The sequence below is a fragment of the Thalassophryne amazonica genome, chromosome 17 (genome assembly GCF_902500255.1).
Source record: "Thalassophryne amazonica chromosome 17, fThaAma1.1, whole genome shotgun sequence".
Taxonomy (NCBI): Eukaryota; Metazoa; Chordata; class Actinopteri; order Batrachoidiformes; family Batrachoididae; genus Thalassophryne; species Thalassophryne amazonica.
The window spans coordinates 53,960,244-53,981,280 of NC_047119.1; the positions used below are offsets into that span (position 1 = coordinate 53,960,244).

At 41.2% G+C, this 21,037-nt stretch overlaps 1 protein-coding gene across 3 annotated transcripts in view; it reads left to right on the plus strand.

Moving 5' to 3' along the window:
- LOC117529029 (poly [ADP-ribose] polymerase tankyrase-1) overlaps positions 1 to 21,037 on the plus strand; it is a 211,339-nt gene that overhangs the window by 95,987 nt on the left and 94,315 nt on the right. For 2 of the 3 annotated variants that reach the window (XM_034191719.1, XM_034191720.1), the window contains exon 3: positions 6,540 to 6,615. The exons of the other annotated variant lie outside the window; for it this stretch is intronic. In XM_034191719.1, coding sequence (XP_034047610.1) covers positions 6,540 to 6,615 — 76 coding nt within the window. The remainder of the gene's footprint in view (positions 1 to 6,539; positions 6,616 to 21,037) is intronic. 3 annotated transcript variants of the gene reach the window in all.

Below are 21,037 nucleotides of genomic sequence, written 5' to 3' on the forward strand. Positions count from 1 at the left end.
TCTCTCCTTCACAGTATTCCTTCCTACCTTCCTTGCTCCCCTCGTTTCCTGTCCTTTCCTCTTCTGTCTCATCTCCTGTGCTCTCATTAGTTTGTTTTCTCTTTTGTCTGTATTTCCATGTTTGTAATTCATTACTTCCTTTTCAATGTTCCTCTCTTGGGACCTTGTTTCCTTTTGTTTCTCGCTCTCTTCCTCTCCCATTTCTTATTTTTTTCCTGTCTTTCCTCTGGCTTTTCTTTGCATAACCCATTAGTGCTTTTTTTTTAATATCCTGTTTAAGCTTTATTTTGCCTTGAATTTTCTTCACTCCTGAATGTAGTTCTTGCCGTTTTTTTTTCCCCTCTCCAATGGAGTCAGCAGATTCTGAAATCCAAACATCTATCCAAACTTCAACGTGCCTCAACCCTTGCACATGATTATTACCAATGTTGTACACCGAATGGCCTTACTGACCCAACTCCAGATGTACATGGGGCACAGATGCCGTTGGACCTTCTCACCTTAACTAAATCCTTACCATGAACACCAGCGATTGGTTTTTGAGGATCAGCTCAAAAACCATACAACAGATTTCCTTCAGTCAGTATAATTAGGGAATAACCCTGTTGTGTCTGTTGATTTGCAGACGTTCATGGGTGATTCTTAGACTACGGGCACTTATTATGTCCTTTGATCATATTGTATGAAAAACAGAAAAAAGGGGAAATTTCACACTTTTCTAGTTATCTTTACAATGAAAGTATGTTAAGAAATTTGTTCTAGTAGTCTATGATGACTTTTTCACCTTTTTTCAGCATCATTATATGCAAATATTGCCGTTTTGTGCTTGTCCCACACCCAGACTTTTGATCTTCAATGATAAAAATGAATGGTAAAGAAACATTTTTTCTAATGTTTTAAAATATCTCTGAATAAAATATCAGTAAAATAATCAAAACATAATTGGGGTATCAATGCCATACAACTGTTGTGATTTTTTTAAACAAAATGTAGTTGTCCCACACGATTGCCGTAATTTCCACCACAACACTGTAGTGTCCTTTTAAGCAGTTTATATGAAAGATTGTTTGGGTAGTTTCTATGGAGATAAACAGTGACATCAGAGCACATGTATATAGCGCCAAATCACAACAAACAGTTGCCCCAAGGCGCTTTATATTGTAAGGCAATGGTGTGGTGGAAATTACATTTACAAGGCCAATAGTGCCCGTAGTTAAAGAATCACCCTCATACTGTTATACGTATATATGTATAACAGTATGAACGTCTTCAATCACGTCTGAAAATCGTCTGCAATCAATCACGACGTTCATACTGTTATACATATATACGTATAACAGTATGAACGTCGTGATTGATTGCAGACGATTTTCAGACGTGATTTGCAGACATTCATACTGTTATGTCATGTACATGTCATACTGTTGAACGTCCGCAAATCAACAGACACAAGGGGGTTATTCCCATTCTAATTCAATTCCGTCATTTACATGGTTTATTTTCTGTAGGTAATTCAGTCGCCGAAGCTTACCGTCAAGCCGAGTGTTGCTTCAACAGTGGTCAGGGCGCGGAGTAATCCATCATACATGAAAAGTCATCAAATCCATCAAAGGTGAAACAGTAATTCTGTATCAGAATCCACTTCAATACTTTCGTATGGTAGCTTAAATTTGCCCATTTAGGCAGTGGCGTCGGTATGCGACTTTCTCTTGCTCTCAGCTAACAGTGCTAACAGCTGGTGTTCTGTCGAATTGTGTGTCTCGTCACATAAAGCAGCAGTTCCGCATCCCGACAATATTGCGTATGCACAGTTGCGTAGACGACATATGACAGGAATGACATCTCGTCAGAACACTGGTCAGGGCGTGGAACGGTCAAATATTTTGCCACTGTTACCCCGATATTATACAGTCTGAAATCTCACACACTTAACCAATCAGATTCACGGAAAAAAATGTAATTGGATTAGAATTAACATACACAGTTTGCAGCTTTATCACTTAGCGGTAAATGCACTGACTGAGTGACCCTAAAGGTCACAGCATGCTTATTCCAGGTGACCTCTTTGACTGGTTTGGAAGTGCATACATGTCAACACTTGTCTTGGCTGCTCCCATGTAGAGGTGGGTGTGTCCTTGTAGTCCTGCTGAAAACATAAAAATTGTAAATCAGGACATTTGTCAGGCCCCTCCTCTTTTGTTGTGTGGTGGAATGATGGTTTTCTTCTTTTTGACTGTCCCAGCCGTCTGTCAGATAACACACTGTATGTAGCCGGCTGAACTGTTATCCCTAATGTGAACCGTGACCTCAGATAATTCACGATGGTCTCATCAGTGGCCTCAGCTCCTGTAGTGAGGGGTGTGACAGGCCCTCAGAGCATCATGTATGCGTGCACGGCACATTTAGAGGTATGTTATCAGGGCTCCAGACTGTCCCAAATGGTTGCATTTTGTGACCATTTTGAGACCGTGCAAGTTGCATTTTCACCTTGTTGCACTTTACACTCTTGCAGTTATCAATGATGTTTCAGTTAATTAAAATTTTGTAATCCCCCCCCCAGCTACCTCTATGATAACACTCGTCTTTAATTTAATACTAAACCATGAATTTGATCCAAATGGTTTTTGATTGAATTGTGCTTTGTAATGAGAATGTAAATGAATTATGTGGGTCGGCATATAGCCTAAAAAACAAAACTATCCTTTATTTAAGCCATTGTTTTATAACATCTCATTATAAATATAACATTAAATGTAACAGTGACAATGAAATCTCCATCAAAAATATGACCAGAAACTTTAGTTTAACATGTTAGACAATCCAGGTTGAAACATGCAGCTGTGCAGCTCTAATAATAATAATAATAATGATGATGTTTTCTAACTTTGAAGGTTCACATAAAGTCTCCCTTCAGTAATAACTGTAAGTTGAGGAGCAGTTGAGGAACACTCAGCGTCTCAGTGCTGCTGTCTTATTGTCAAAGTTATTCTTTTTCACATGTATGTAAATGTAATACTTGAATATATTAATTGCGATCACAAGAAAACAATGTTTCTGACAGAAATGTTTGAGGGAGTTTATTTATTACTAAAATATCAGGAATGCAATTAAAGTGGGTGAAAATGTGAATAATTACAGTATGTTGCAGGATGATTTATGGTTTTCACACCCTTAATTTTGTACTTGTGCTCCTACTGAAAATACTTATGATTACTGTATATGCATATTTAGGATTTATGATTACTGTATATGCATAAGTGCAGATGTGCATTTCAGATTTTGTACTTAAAAATTTTAGAAATCTTACCATGATCACATGCAACTGCATGTGATAGTGTGTGTGGGTGGCTGAGTGCCAGACACCTCAATAGTGTCTCTCTCTCTCTCTCTCTCTCTCTCTCTCTCACACGCACGCACGCTGTTTGGAAGCAGCTGGCTTAGCGTAGCAGTACCCCAGTGTATTTTGGGGTACAGTGTATTAACTCTGAGCTCGATGTGCTGCTCTCACAGCTGAGCCCCTGACTGACTTTTCTCCAGTCCTATTTTTTGAGTTATGCATTTTATTTTCTGTTGATTTTGATCACATTACTCCCAAATCTGTCTTATGGAATATTCTTGTTTCTCTTCTTATCTTACCTATTTTATTTATTCATTTATTTATTTTGTGTGTGTGTCTGTGTGTGTGTTTGTGCGTGCGTGCGTGCGTGCGTGCGTCCCTCCACAGAGCTCTAGAGGATGAAACAGTTAATAGTGTGAGCCTGTTGTGGTGACTGTTTCTGACAATGATTGTAGATGACTTAATACATGCAGGACTGCTGCCCAGTTATTTCTGTGCAGGACTGCAGAACTCACCTTTAATTTCAGTCCATTTTCTGACATTAAGCAGATAAATTCTGGTTAATTCAAAGTAAATTCTTAAATTTTTTTGGGTCTAATATTTGAACATTGTCCGCAAGATCTGAAAAACCTGAAGCTGTTTGATCATTATCTACTTAACGTTTTTTCCTAAGTGGAAGTCGTAGTTTTTTGTTTGTTTGAGTCCCTGTGGCTTATATTCCAGTGCAATTTATAGACTGAAAAATCATAATAGTCATTATAATACGTTTTCCAGGATTCAAAGCAATAAACAAAATAAACTCAGATAATACAAGAAGAAAGAAGAGAAAAAGGTGCGATTTATAGTCTGGAGCATACAGTAATCCTTTTTTATGTAAGTCTCCCAAAATATCTTCCAGTATAGATTCATCCGGTAAACACAGACAGGAAATTAAATAGTGAGAATCACAGTGTAGAATATTAAACTAGATGTTAATATTGTTGAGGTGATACGGGGTGACACGGGGACCTTGTTTTTGTCTTGTAGGTGTGATGCTTGACCATAGTGAGGGTTATGCCTGTATCTTGTACAGAAATGGTTAGTAAACTTTTAATAGACTGCATTTGTATAGCACTTTTCCATCTGCATCAGACGCTTAAAGCGCTTTACAATAATGCCTCACATTCACCCCGATGTGAGGGTGCTGCCATACAAGGTACTCACTACATACCGGAGCAACTAGGGGATTAAGAAATCGTCAGGCTGGGATTCAGGCTCAAGACCAATGCTTTAACCACTCGACTATCAGGCCATCAAAATCTTAGCCTGCATTACTTATTTCTCTTGGCAGGTGTTAGGGTTTGATCCTGCCATACATACGTCAGCGGATTGGACTGTTTTGGTGAAGATGGAGCTGAGTCATAAGGCAAACTCGTACATTACTTTGTGAGCTGCAAGTGAAAACAGGAATTCGCAAATCAAGAATTCTGATTAAACTTTTTCTCCCCTCTTGGTGTGTAATGGCCAAACAATCTGCTGGTAGCAGGAGGTTTTTAATCTCAAAAGCAGAGCAGTCCATTTAAGAAGTCTCTCGTGCACATTCTGCTTTCACTGTTCACTGATTCACTCATATCTTGCAGTGACATTCATGTCTTTGGGTCCTCAGCCTTTAAGATCAAGAGATCCCTGAGAAGGACAAGGAGTCATGAGGTTCTCCAGTCAGAGGTGTTCGGTGTTGCTGATATCTTTGCAGGAGAACAAAAGTCCAAGTCTTTAGGGTGCTGGTGCTTCCTGTCTTACTGTATGGTTGAAAGAGTTGGATGTAAAGCAGTGACCTGGATGTCTTCACTAGGTCCTTTTGAAGGATCCATGGGTACTGCTGGAATGAATTTGTATCAAATGAACAGTTTGTAAGACTCAGGTGAGGACTGTCAATTGCATTGTGAGGGAGCGTTGATTATTATTATTCATCACGCAGGTGCCTCAGTGTTTAGGGCCAATCGACTGAAAAAGGCCAAAGGGATTCCCACAGTCAACCTGGCTACAGCTGATAAATCATTACTTTTGAAAGGTGGTGGTGATAGACCGGCTGTCTGCTTGAGTGTTGGATATCCTGGACTCCAGCTGGTCCAGTGGCGTGGTGGATGGACAGTGTGCAGCACCAGTGCATACTCCGGTGTTCAGGTCTAATTATTCTTGTGTCCATTTTGTCTCTGGCCTGATGTTGCACCGACCTTTTTCAGTTTGTCACCATAGTTGCGATTTCATCTAGTCTGTTTTACATCTGATCCAAATTCTTGGAAGAGGATTAGCTATGTTTGACAGCTTTTCAGAGGTTTCAGTGTGTTTTTTTTTTCCAGTGTTACAAATCACTCTGCAGTGTTTTTGTTGTTGTGTCTCATGGATTTTTTCAATTTACAGGATCATAATTCATATAGTCACTGCTGCCTGTAGCAACACACCCACACCAGTGCAGCACCTTGCATTTTTATTTATTTATTTGTTTTTTTTTTATAGCTATTTTCAGTCTGAATACCTGATCATGCTGGATGGCTTGACTGTGAACAGAATCGGTGGATGTGATGAAGGAAAGAAGGAACCAGTTGATGATAAATGACAGTTGGATAGGTAAAGAACAAGGTAAGAATGAGGAAAACTTCCCGACAGAAGAAGGGAGGAGGTTGTGAATTATTTATTTATTTTGAGGTGAGATTGGCAGATGTTGTGGCAGAACAAAAGGGTGGATTGGCTCAGCCAAAAAATAAAGGTAAAAGGCAGACCAGATGGAACACATAGACTATGTGAATGATCCTTTTCTTCCAGTCTGACAGTTTCTTCCTTTCTGGCTCTCACAGCGATAATATTGCCAAGTTGGGTTGGCCGCTACCTTGGCAACTCTCTTTGGTGGTTGTCCAATGCCAGGGCAATGGGCCCATAAACGAGGAAGCACTTGAAGGAGACCAGACAAAATCTTAGCCTGTTCTGTAGCTCAGCTAAACAGCACAACTTTTTTTTTTGGTTGTTGCAATCAGGTACACAAACATTCCCTGAACAATTTCTTTGTCATTATCAATTTCAGCAGGCAAAATTTCTCTCGTTCCCGTTGTAGCCTTGTGCACCTTATCTCATTCTACCACATTGTCTCACCGACTCTGAGGGACAAGACTAATCCTGTGCATGGTGGATGTTTTCATCTTATTTATGTGTGGGTATGTGTTTGCAGGAGCGGGAATGAAGAAAAACTAATGGCCTTGCTTACACCGCTCAACGTCAACTGCCATGCAAGCGACGGCCGTAAGGTAAGAGCAAAGCATGCTTGACATGCTTAGACATTCACAGCCTCATTGAAAAAAGCAACAACACACTGGTCAGTTACATTTTCTGTATAACTGCATGTCTGCATCAAATGCATGTATTGGCAGCTGTAGGTTTTGGCTGTATCACGTAACCTAAACATTCCAGCAAGCTCGGCAGTTTTCTTGGCTGTCTGTCATTAAAATGAATAGATGGAGCCACAAACCCTTCAGAGCGTAAATTAGCACTTGCACTGAATAGCATAAGCACGTAGCAACCATAGAAGTCTCAGGGACAGCTTTTTATACTCTCCGAGACTTAGAGATGCTGTTATATACCGTAATTTCCGAACTATAAGCCGCTACTTTTTGTACATGCTTTGAACACTGCAGCTTTTACAATGATGCAGCTAATTTATGGATTTTTACAGGTCGAAATGTATCAATTGATGCTGTCAATTGATTTCCTGACAGCTGCGCTCCTCATGTGGTGTAAATTTACACACAGTGTAAATATAAGGTCTTACCTGTTCGTTTTAGTGAAGAAAAGTCCCTCTCCGGCACTTTGTGCCCGAGTTGCACCGTCAGATCAGTTAGCGGAGCTGAGCCTTCTCCCTCCACCCTTCCAAACCGGTTCTCTGTCTTGGCACAAAAAGTCGAAAAAGTCACAGCGCCTCATTAAACATCTCATTTACCACAGACTCCATCCGATCCTGGCTGCACGCGATGAAAGTTAGAAAACTAAATGTTAAAATTACTCAGTTCTTCATGTGGAGCAGAGACACTGTGTGCACGTACGCTGCATGAGGTAGGCATCAATATTCACTTGTAACACTTCAGGGAAAAAAGCATTTACGGTACGTATTTAATTAAAAGTAAAAAAAAAAAAATCTTTGTGTCTAAACATCTTTCTGTGTAAATATCTCATGTTATAACATGGAGACCTGTGGCTTATAGACACTGCAGCGTATTTATGTACAATTTCTTTTTTCTTTTTAAAATTGGTGGGTGTCCTCTATAGTCCGGAAATTACGGTAGTGTGTATGAAGCGAATGGTAAAAGCAAATAACTTTTTAAGTGTTGGTTCCTTTTTGTACCTGTCACACATACATTTTTTTCAGTTGCCACAATAGCTCAGAATTAAGTGTGTTTTCAGGGATTATCTCCACCCACACCAACCATCCACCTTGAAACTTTCATATGGACAGTGACAAGAGTTGTGGAGAGAGCTGACATTCACTTCAGTTTCAGTTCTGTTTATTTATATACAGTGGTCCCCCTCTATTAAGGCCACCTGAACTGCAGATTAAAAGTGACCACATCAGAGGGGTGCCTTTTGTTGAGGGGGAGACCAAATCTAGCATGTGTACAGTACTCAATAACCTATTGCTACAAGCATGAAGTATATTTGTTAACTACTGTACAGTCAGAGACAAGTCATGTCTTCCACTAAGTTCAAAACATCACAGCACAAAAATTGTATCCTCTAAAGTCACAAAAATGATGTAAAATCAAAACAAGATCAGTCCACAAAACAGTTACTTGCATAAAATCTTTAACTTGCATGGCAGCATCTGATGGCTTGGAAACTTCATCCATTACCATCAGGACATGATGCAAGAGTTTCTTCTTGTAGTGCGTTTTCTGTGTTTGTATGAATGTTGTTGATCTGCGTTTTACCAACAATGAAATCAACAGCTAACTTTTAGTGGAGCAGATAAGTATGATTTTTGGCCAGAATTGTTCACTTGGTGATACAAGCATCAGATTTGGCATGAATGTTCTTCATAAATCAGATTTGAGAAAAAAAGTGCTGGCCACTTGAAAATCCAATATGGTGGTACAGTATGACTCCTGTACATACTGAAATTGACCTTTGGCACCATTCTTGCTGTTTTTACATTGTCATAGATTGTCTAGACTATACCTTTTTGGAATCTTTGTGACCAGACACATAATGTGATATAGCTTTCAATATGATTGAAGCCTTTTTAAATTTTGACCTCTGTGCAATTCTTCATTGACCCCTACCTGGCCGCCATATTGGATTTTTAAGTGGCCACCACTTTTTTCTCAAACACTGATTTCTGAAGAACATTCATGCCAAATCTGATGCTTGTATCACCAAGTGAAGGATTGTTTCAGTTATCTGCTGCACTATTTCAGGAACCTTCTCCTTTCTCATTCAAACAAATGACTTTCAGATTTTCTTCTAATGTTAAACCTTTTCTTTTCTGAGAGGCGGATGTTTTGTGAACAGGACCCATTTTTCTTTGTTCTTTTGTTTACTCGAGTAATCTCGCAAGCTCATGTTTGTGGGAGAGTTTTGACGTGACTTCTTTGGGACTTCTTCGGTAGGGAATTTCCATGGAATGTCTGCTGGTGAGGTGATTTTCATCCTTTTGAGTGGGCTGCTGGCTGCGTTTGAGGGGTGGCATCTCTTGAGAGGTGAAATCAATAGAAAAACAGTTGTTGCAGTAGAAATGTGGTCGTATATGAGGGGTGGCCTCTCCTACCACTGTAGTGCCAAACAGCAGCATAAGTTACTTCAAAGTGCTATATATGAGTACAGTCTAGACCAGGGGTCTAACACACCTGACCATTGATTGGATTCAGGTGTGTTGGAGCAGGGAGACAACTAAGAGTGTCAGGAAGGTGGCTCTCGAGGACCGAACTTGGCCACCCCTGGTCTAGACCCACCCCATGAGCGGCACTCTGACAACAGTGGTCAGGAAATCTCTCTCTGTGGTTTTTGAGTACAGGAAGAAACCTGAAGCAGACCAGACCTAGTGAGGTGACCATCTGTTGTTGCTACCACTCACAAGACAAAACAGAAGGCACAACACATCACTGACAGAACATGTACAAGAAAACATTTGCAACTAAACAACCATGTATGTGTCATTATCTGCATTGGCGGAATAACTGAATATATATTCAGCGAGGTGCAGCTCAGAGCCCAGAGAAACAGGCTGTTGGTAATTCAGTGAGTCAGTGTCCATTGGGATGCTAGATTAAAAAGGACATGCCAAACACAGTAATGTCAGCTTCCCTTTGGTTATCAGAGATGCTATTTTTTGTTCAAAGGGAATGCCAATGGTGTGAAGTTCTTTGTCCACAATCCAGCATGCAGGTCCCTCATTGTCCACCTCAGTGGCTGGAGGAGGCCAGGGCACCACCCCGGTTCATCTGGCTGCATCAGAGAGATGATTATTAGATGGGGATAGACTGATTGTCTACCTGAGTGGTGACCATACAGCACCCAAATCAGGTCTGTGGTGTGGTGGATGTGGCAACCCGTGGCAGGCTTCACAGGGCAGTGCACTCTCGTTTGTTCCCCTGCGTGATATCGGGGATTTGACCACTTCCGGGACAGCCTGCCATTACACATGGAAACACAGCATTACTTCTTACAGAAAAATGGTGTAGTGTTTTGTTTTCCCGCTGCAATCACTGAAGCAGTCGAGAAAAATGCCGTTTTTTCGGTTCCCCAGTGGAGAAGGGAAGACGAGGCAAATGGGAGAGGTTGCGTCGGTAAGTGTTAGCCTACACACTTTGACAGAGTGGCTCCGTTCTCGCGCCTGCACAACCGCCTCGACCTGTTTGAGCTTCGGTCATAAACAAAACCGCAACACATGTCCGCTTTCCACCGCATCGTCACTTTTTCTTTGTATTTTCACTTTGTTTGCCGTGTAATTTGCCCAAAAATGCAGAGAAATACCGTGTTTCTGCTGAGAACATACAAGGGCTGTCTGTTGAAAACAATGGACATGGACAGCAGGTGGAAGGTGTGTGTGTGTGTGGGGGGGGGGGGGGGGGCTTCCGTAGAGAACGTGATTTAGAAAACAAACAAACAAACAAAATGAAACAGCGAAAATCTGACCAGAGTTGCATAGTTTCGTCTATTAAATTAAACTGTTTGTGACCTCAGCCTGTGTCTTCAGGAAGCCACCAATCCCACTTTGAGCTCAGTAACATCGACTCCCTCAGATGAATAATTCGCGGCCGGGGGGGAGCAGATGAGTTTCTGATTTCTGTTTTCCCAGTTTATTTTCTCTGCCATGACACTGTTTTCCAACCTGACGGAGAGACTGACATTTTCCCTCTTTTTCTTTGAGAATAGACCAAGATTAGTGTGTTGTTGTTCTGCAGTGGCAATTAGTCGAACAGGTTCTGCGTGCCCCTGCTGGTTCTTTTGGCTGTCTACAGCATGACATCTGCTTACGAATGTCTAATGCAGTGTTTACCCCAGACTGTTCTGGGTTTGACACATTGATTTCCCAAAGGAGAGCAAAGCCTCACATTTAAGCACAAACTACTGATTTCCTTTGATGGTTTGGTCCTGTTGGTTTGTAGTATGAGTAAATGTTCTCTCTGTAGGCAGCACGGTGGTTTAGTGGTTAGCACTGTTACCTCACAGCAAGAAGGTCCCAATTTTTGCTTCTGCCCGTTCTTCTCTCTGGAGTTTGCATGTTCTCCTGTTTCCAAAGACTTGTAGATCATATGACATGGTGAGTGTAAATTGACCATTGTGAATGATTTTACTGTCGATATGTGTTGACCCTGTGATTCACTGGTGGCTTGTCTGTGGTGCACCCCGCTTCTCACCCAGTGACCGCTGGGATAGGCTCCAGCCCCCAGTGATCCTTAATGGGAATGAGTGGGTTCAGAAAACGGGTGGACATAGCGCTGTTTACTTTCCTCTTGGTAACGGTATTGTTTACGGTATTGTAAACGCTGTAGCAACCTCCAGGAAACTCATTCCTCTAAGTATGGGCACTTGAGTGCTTTTGATGATGCTCAGCTGCGGCGTATAACCGTCATATCGCTGCCACTCCCATAATTGTGCAGCAACATCTTCTGGTCATTTCAGCACAGGTGGCCCATCTGTGCTGAGCTGCTGTACGGGAACTCCATGCCATTTGTAATTCTTTGGAGATGCAGGGCATAAACATCAAAGATTGTGGAGAAACGTCCACGTTTGATGAGCCAAAAGGCAAAACAATTTTATTCAAACTGAGAAATGCGTTCAGAGGGTTTCGACGGTGACCTCTGCTGCACGGTCAGCATTTATAATTTTTTTTTAATTCAACACACTGAGCTCAATCATGCACAGCTGAGCTGATGGAATATATTTTCACGCCTGTGCAGTTTTATCCTCATTATGATCTTAGGGGTAATTTAATGCGGTGGCAGGGGATTTGCCTTCCTGCTGCTAACACGAATTATTTGTTGAATTGTGCCTCGTAAAGATGAGTGAAAATAAAGGATAAAACTAAAAAAAAACCCATTTCCTACCACATTGTTGTAAACTTTCGAAAGTGAGTCCGTTGAAATAGACTGCAATGATGTGATGTCGATGCATTAACAGAGTCATGACATTTTAGGCATAAAAATGTACATAATACTCACTTCTCGCACTACGTTATTGTTTAATGTTGTGGATGGGAGTGATTAAGAACAATTATGTCAAGCAAGGAGTATTTCTCAGAATAAAGTCCAGTCCTTTGAAATTAAAAATGTGATAAAATAGAAAACTGAGCTTCACCCTCGCAGAGAACATGAACACAATTCCCGATGAGGACACTGACGATAATCACGGACACAACAGAGCGTGAATCCTAATTAATAATAATGAGGCTTCTCTTAAACTTCGACAAGAGCCTCCCATGTTCTTCAGCTCTCTGTTTCATCTTAATTAGAATTGGCACAGGCTCTTTGTCTCTGCCTCTTCCCACTCATGCAAAGAAAGATCTTGAGCACAAATGTTGATTACAAGTGCACTCTGTGAATTAAATTGCTCCGCCTGTGGTGTGCACGCACAAGCACACCTGCCAACTTTGCAGATTTGTTGCTACATGTGGCCACTTTAGAGACTTTAGCAACTTTATGTTAAAAAAAGGAGCCGTAGTGACAATGATGGCTGGTTGTTGGGTAAAGAGGAGCTACTTTCAGTGGAAAACATTCACCAGACATGCTGCATGAATCTTTGATTCTCACTTATCTCCGTTGCCGTGGGCAGTGCTGAGTGTGAGCTGCGGTGCACTCCATTAGTGTGTGCGTGTGAAACTTGCAGACACAAATGTTCAGTCAGTCAAACCACAGCTGCATGAAACATGAATTAGCCGTCCGTATGCATGACGGCGTTCATGTAGCCCGTCACTCAGTTGTGTTGTTTGCCCTGGAAAACCTCCTTTGTACCTCTTCTGAACAAAAATATTAAACTGACTGATTGCGTTTAGAACTTTATTTGCTCTGTTATTCATGAGTTTGTGTTTGATTAAAATAACCTTTAGATCATTTTTACTTCAGGATTACTTTAAAAAGCTGCACAAATTTCACACTCTCTTGCACAGATACCCTACAGGCATCAGTTTGCATTCATCCACCTTGGTACAGAGTTTAATGTTCACAAAGGTAGAATTTGTGTTCTGAGCATGATGAACACATGAAGCCAGTACTCGTACTCTTCAGGATGAAGTCTCCTGTTAATCTCATTAATTAGTTGATGTTTAATTAGAAGCAGCTGGACTTTTTGTTTTGTGTTCAAGATGTTTTCACCAGTCGTCACATTGGCTTCTTTCATCGACGGGGTCATTTCTGCACAGTGTTAAATGTGGACATGGACGGAGCCTTCTGTGTCCACTCTGTATATTTCATCTATACATGAGTCCAAAGATGAACTGGTCTGGTAACATTCAGCAAAGGAGTGCCTTTACTGAAAAATAAAAGTTCCCATCAATCAATCAATCAATTTTTTTTATATAGCGCCAATCACAACAAACAGTTGCCCCAAGGCGCTTTATATTGTAAGGCAAGGCCATACAATAATTATGTAAAACCCCAACGGTCAAAATGACCCCCTGTGAGCAAGCACTTGGCTACAGTGGGAAGGAAAAACTCCCTTTTAACAGGAAGAACCTCCAGCAGAACCAGGCTCAGGGAGGGGCAGTCCTCTGCTGGGACTGGTTGGGCTGAGGGAGAGAACCAGGAAAAAGACATGCTGTGGAGGGGAGCAGAGATCGATCACTAATGATTAAATGCAGAGTGGTGCATACAGAGCAAAAGAGAAGAAACAGTGCATCATGGGAACCCCCAGCAGTCTACGTCTATAGCAGCATAACTAAGGGATGGTTCAGGGTCACCTGATCCAGCCCTAACTATAAGCTTTAGCAAAAAGGAAAGTTTTAAGCCTAATCTTAAAAGTAGAGAGGGTGTCTGTCTCCCTGATCTGAATTGGGAGCTGGTTCCACAGGAGAGGAGCCTGAAAGCTGAAGGCTCTGCCTCCCATTCTACTCTTACAAACCCTAGAAACTACAAGTAAGCCTGCAGTCTGAGAGCGAAGCGCTCTATTGGGGTGATATGGTACTACGAGGTCCCTAAGATAAGATGGGACCTGATTATTCAAAACCTTATAAGTAAGAAGAAGAATTTTAAATTCTATTCTAGAATTAACAGGAAGCCAATGAAGAGAGGCCAATATGGGTGAGATATGCTCTCTCCTTCTAGTCCCCGTCAGTACTCTAGCTGCAGCATTTTGAATTAACTGAAGGCTTTTTAGGGAACTTTTAGGACAACCTGATAATAATGAATTACAGTAGTCAAGCCTAGAGGAAATAAATGCATGAATTAGTTTTTCAGCATCACTCTGAGACAAGACCTTTCTGATTTTAGAGATATTGCGTAAATGCAAAAAAGCAGTCCTACATATTTGTTTAATATGCGCTTTGAATGACATATCCTGATCAAAAATGACTCCAAGATTTCTCACAGTATTACTAGAGGTCAGGGTAATGCCATCCAGAGTAAGGATCTGGTTAGACACCATGTTTCTAAGATTTGTGGGGCCAAGTACAATAACTTCAGTTTTATCTGAGTTTAAAAGCAGGAAATTAGAGGTCATCCATGTCTTTATGTCTGTAAGACAATCCTGCAGTTTAGCTAATTGGTGTGTGTCCTCTGGCTTCATGGATAGATAAAGCTGGGTATCATCTGCGTAACAATGAAAATTTAAGCAATACCGTCTAATAATACTACCTAAGGGAAGCATGTATAAAGTGAATAAAATTGGTCCTAGCACAGAACCTTGTGGAACTCCATAATTAACTTTAGTCTGTGAAGAAGATTCCCCATTTACATGAACAAATTGTAATCTATTAGACAAATATGATTCAAACCACCGCAGCGCAGTGCCTTTAATGCCTATGGCATGCTCTAATCTCTGTAATAAAATTTTATGGTCAACAGTATCAAAAGCAGCACTGAGGTCTAACAGAACAAGCACAGAGATGAGTCCACTGTCCGAGGCCATAAGAAGATCATTTGTAACCTTCACTAATGCTGTTTCTGTACTATGATGAATTCTAAAACCTGACTGAAACTCTTCAAATAGACCATTCCTCTGCAGATGATCAGTTAGCTGTTTACAACTACCCTTTCAAGAATTTTTGAGAGAAAAGGAAGGTTGAAGATTGGCCTATAATTAGCTAAGATAGCTGGGTCAAGTGATGGCTTTTTAAGTAATGGTTTAATTACTGCCACCTTAAAAGCCTGTGGTACATAGCCAACTAACAAAGATAGATTGATCATATTTAAGATCGAAGCATTAAATAATGGTAGGGCTTCCTTGAGCAGCCTGGTAGGAATGGGGTCTAATAACATGTTGATGGTTTGGATGAAGTAACTAATGAAAATAACTCAGACAGAACAATCGGAGAGAAAGAGTCTAACCAAATACCGGCATCACTGAAAGCAGCCAAAGATAACGATACGTCTTTGGGATGGTTATGAGTAATTTTTTCTCTAATAGTTAAAATTTTGTTAGCAAAGAAAGTCATGAAGTCATTACTAGTTAAAGTTAATGGAATACTCAGCTCAATAGAGCTCTGACTCTTTGTCAGCCTGGCTACAGTGCTGAAAAGAAACCTGGGGTTGTTCTTATTTTCTTCAATTAGTGATGAGTAGAAAGATGTCCTACTTTTACGGAGGGCTTTTTTATAGAGCAACAGACTCTTTTTGCAGGCTAAGTGAAGATCTTCTAAATTAGTGAGACGCCATTTCCTCTCCAACTTACGGGTTATCTGCTTTAAGCTACAAGTTTGTGAGTTATACCACGGAGTCAGGCACTTCTGATTTAAAGCTCTCTTTTTCAGAGGAGCTACAGCATCCAAAGTTGTCTTCAATGAGGATGTAAAACTATTGACGAGATACTTTATCTCACTTACAGAGTTTAGGTAGCTACTCTGCACTGTGTTGGTATATGGCATTAGAGAACATAAAGAAGGAATCATATCCTTAAACCTAGTTACAGCGCTTTCTGAAAGACTTCTAGTGTAATGAAACTTATTCCCCACTGCTGGGTAGTCCATCAGAGTAAATGTAAATGTTATTAAGAAATGATCAGACAGAAGGGAGTTTTCAGGGAATACTGTTAAGTCTTCTATTTCCATACCATAAGTCAGAACAAGATCTAAGATATGATTAAAGTGGTGGGTGGACTCATTTACTTTTTGAGCAAAGCCAATAGAGTCTAATAATAGATTAAATGCAGTGTTGCGGCTGTCATTCTCAGCATCTGTGTGGATGTTAAAATCGCCCACTATAATTATCTTATCTGAGCTAAGCACTAAGTCAGACAAAAGGTCTGAAAATTCACAGAGAAACTCACAGTAACGACCAGGTGGACGATAGATAATAACAAATAAACTGGTTTTTGGGACTTCCAATTTGGATGGACAAGACTAAGAGTCAAGCTTTCAAATGAGTTAAAGCTCTGTCTGGGTTTTTGATTAATTAATAAGCTGGAATGGAAGATTGCTGCTAATCCTCCGCCCCGGCCCGTGCTACGAGCATTCTGGCAGTTAGTGTGACTCGGGGGTGTTGACTCATTTAAACTAACATATTCATCCTGCTGTAACCAGGTTTCTGTAAGGCAGAATAAATCAATATGTTGATCAATTATTATATCATTTACCAACAGGGACTTAGAAGAGAGAGACCTAATGTTTAATAGACCACATTTAACTGTTTTAGTCTGTGGTGCAGTTGAAGGTGCTATATTATTTTTTCTTTTTGAATTTTTATGCTTAAATAGATTTTTGCTGGTTATTGGTGGTCTGGGAGCAGACACCGTCTCTACGGGGATGGGGTAATGAGGGGATGGCAGGGGGAGAGAAGCTGCAGAGAGGTGTGTAAGACTACAGCTCTGCTTCCTGGTCCCAACCCTGGATAGTCACGGTTTGGAGGATTTAAGAAAATTGGCCAGATTTCTAGAAATGAGAGCTGCTCCATCCAAAGTGGGATGGATGCCGTCTCTCCTAACAAGACCAGGTTTTCCCCAGAAGCTTTGCCAATTATCTATGAAGCCCACCTCATTTTTTGGACACCACTCAGACAGCCAGCAATTCAAGGAGAACAAGCGGCTAAACATGTCACTCCCGGTCCGATTGGGGAGGGGCCCAGAGAAAACTACAGAGTCCGACATTGTTTTTGCAAAGTTACACACCGATTCAATGTTAATTTTAGTGACCTCCGATTGGCGTAACCGGGTGTCATTACTGCCGACGTGAATTACAATCTTACCAAATTTACGCTTAGCCTTAGCCAGCAGTTTCAAATTTCCTTCAATGTCGCCTGCTCTGGCCCCCGGAAGACAATTGACTATGGTCATAAATGGAGGACAAATATGAAGTGTCCTTTGTCTGTCTGGGGAAAGATGTCATTTTAAGTCAGAGTGATATCTGACACCCGCCATTTGGTTGAATTAAGGTTTTTACAGGTATTGCTCAAGTCCTTCTTACCTTTGTTTGTCTTGAAAATTATTTATTTATATAGATTATTAATTGGTCCAGTCAGTTGGAGAGTTGCAGCTGAGTTTAGAATCCCTGTACACCAAACAATTACAGCAGTGATGACTCCCACCCTCTGGCTAACGAATTCCAGCTCCTACCTTCTGGCTGTATGTTCAAAGTCCCAAGGTGTAGGACAAAACACTACAGGAATATCTTTATTCCAGCAACAGTTGTGCACTTGAATAAATCTTAGCAGGGTTTGCACATATTTATTTATTTATTTATTTCCATTTTGCACATCGATTGTATGCTGGCGGTATGTTAGTGGTTTCTGGATGTTTTTAGTCCTTTAGCAAGCTTGTGAGTGCCCGCTTGTGTCTATATCATGCTTTTGTTTTGCATAAGGTGCGTTTACATATAACCAAGACGCGTTACGAATGTCATTTTTCTGTCATTCGTGACACATTCCTTACATTCTTAATGTGACTTAACGCATCTGAATAGGTTTCTTAGTGCGTGTTGGTGCGTGATATTCTTGATATTCGTGGAGCATGTTTTTGCCTGTCAAAAAATCTTCCACGAATGTCACACACCACCCTCATTTCGTCTCACGTCGTGGAGGTCGCAACTGAGCGTATTGATCCGTCTTGATGAGTAGTGATCCTTAGTAGAACGTGACAACGTTCGTAGTAGTTCCTGTGATGGTTCTTGGAGCCCAAATTGTCATGCGTTATTATAAAGTGACACGGAAACTGTCAAGTTTTGACACGACTTGTAACGCGGCGTCACATTTCACTGCGCGCCACGACGAATCAGTTTTCTGTCACGTGCGCACAATTAAACTCGGCTCCAAATGTCGTTCCACAGTGGAGGAGCGAGAGGAGACTCACGTGCAGCCAGACATCTCTGCACCTCCTCCAGTTTGGCAGAGGAAGAAGCGCGCGCACAATTAAACCCTGCTGCACCGCATTCAGTTTAATTGCTGACACAAAGTCGGCTAAAAGTCTCATTTTAGTGCTCTTCAGCGCGCTCCTGTAGGTGTTCCACCTGCTGCATGTTCCTGATGTTTGGGGAAAATGTGCGAGACGAGAGCCGCATGAAGCCACACATCTGCCTCTGTCCTCCTCCTCCTCTCTGCGCCACTACATGGCACAGAGCCCAACTATGCACGCAGTCACAAAGTTCTTCTGAAAAACTGGAGCGATCTGAATTCGGTTGGATGAATATGAGTGTGTGTGTGGAGACAATTCACCTCGTTCACAATGTGACAGAACTTAACAATGCGCTGTTACGCGCAATAGCGCGCAACAATGCGGAACACTATTCTTGACCGTGCATAATGGTTCCTGATAATTCTCCAGCAACACTTGCCATTAATCGTAACGTGTGGTAACAGGTTGCAGCAGTTCCTGAGGACACCTGACGCCTCTGCCTCGAATAATCACATTCGTGATCAGTGGCCAAGAATGTGTACTTCGTGGCATTCGTGACTTGTCATCGTTATGTGTAAACACAGCAATATGTTCTTGTTAGTGTTTTTAGTATTTTTATTGTTATTGTTGTGCCTGACTAACATGGACACCCTTTTCTGTTTGCTGCAAGACAAATCTATCTGCGGGTGCAAATAAAGTCACCTGAACCTGAACCTTGATGACTTTGATGTTGTTGTATAAGGGACCATAGTTGTTCTGTTTGTTCTGAACAACTTTGAAAGCATCACTGAAATATAAGGAATTGATGATGGAGTGTGCACACCACATTTTCCACATTGCCTTGAGGACACTGAGCTAAATGTGGATGAAACCAAGGTGACTAGTGTCCATTGAGCTACTAGAGAGGGAACACATCTTTTCCCAGCGTTTGCTGAGAGGTGCGCCTTTTGCATAGTTAGAATTGTCCCCACTTTTTTCTGTCGATCCACAAATGATCCAGTCTGTGACTTATCCCATCTGAATTGTGAACTTTCTGATTCATTCCACCCCTATTGAGTGCGAATAATCCATAAGGACTGCTCTTTGGGAAATGAATATAAACTGTGCTGTGCTCAAAACCTTCACAATGACTTGTAACATGCTCCCCAACAACAACGTTAACCATTTCTGCATCGTATCAAAACAGTCATATTTCTGCTACCTACACTGGGTTGTTCTCTTTTGTGGTCACAGTTACGGTTCTGGTGCAAACACTTGTTTTGTATTAAAAGAGTGTGTGAGCAGGGAATTGTTGATTAGCAGGCAAATCACGAGTTTCAGTATTGGGGAGGAACCCGGCTGTAAAATCACCTGTTAGCTGTTAGGATGGAGCAAAATCCCACAGCCTGAATCCTGGATCATTCCACCTTACCTTTAGATCCTTTACTGCAAATTGCAGAAAAGAGTGAGCGAGAGCAGTAAAGGTTTTAGAACATTTGTCCCTCCACACCACCAAAGCTTGTTTTTTGTTCCGCCGCTGCATACGCAGCCACAGAATAGATGCCTTGTTTCTGTGTGTATGTTGTGCGTGTGTGTGTGTGTGTGTGTGTGTGTGTGTGTGTGTGTGTGTGTGTGTGTGTGTGTGTGTGTGTGTGTGTGTGTACACTCAACAAAAATATAAATGCAACACTTTTGGTTTTGCTCCCATTTTGTATGAGATGAACTCAAAGATCTAAAACTTTTTCCACATACACAATATCACCATTTCCCTCAAATATTGTTCACAAACCAGTGTAAATCTGTGATAGTGAGCACTTCTCCTTTGCTGAGATAATCAATCAACTCAATCAACTTTTTTCTTGTATAGCGCCAAATCACAACAAACAGTTGCCCCAAGGCGCTCCACATTGCAAGGCAAGGCCATACAATAATTATGAAACACAGTCTACGTCTAAAGCAACATAACCAAGGGATGGTCCAGGGTCACCCGATCCAGCCCTAACTATAAGCCTTAGCGAAAAGGAAAGTTTTAAGCCTAATCTTAAAAGTAGAGAGGGTATCTGTCTCCCTGATCTGAATTGGGAGCTGGTTCCACAGGAGAGGAGCCTGAAAGCTGAAGGCTCTGCCTCCCATTCTACTCTTACAAACCCTAGGAACTACAAGTAAGCCCGCAGTCTGAGAGCGAAGCGCTCTAATGGGGTAATATGGTACTACGAGGTCCCTAAGATAAGATGGGACCTGATTATTCAAAACCTTATAAGTAAGAAGAAGAATTTTAAATTCTATTCTAGAATTAACAGGAAGCCAATGAAGGGAGGCCAACACGGGTGAGATATGCTCTCTCCTGCTAGTCCCCGTCAGTACTCTAGCTGCAGCATTCTGAACCAACTGAAGGCTTTTTAGGGAACTTTTAGGACAACCTGATAATAATGAATTACAATAGTCCAGCCTAGAGGAAACAAATGCATGAATTAGTTTTTCAGCATCACTCTGAGACAAGACCTTTCTGATTTTAGAGATATTGCGTAAATGCAAAAAGGCAGTCCTACATATTTGTTTAATATGCGCTTTGAATGACATATCCTGATCAAAAATAACTCCAAGATTTCTCACAGTATTACTAGAGATCAGGGAAATGCCATCCAGAGTAACGATCTGGTTAGACACCATGCTTCTAAGATTTGTGGGGCCAAGTACAATAACTTCAGTTTTATCTGAGTTTAAAAG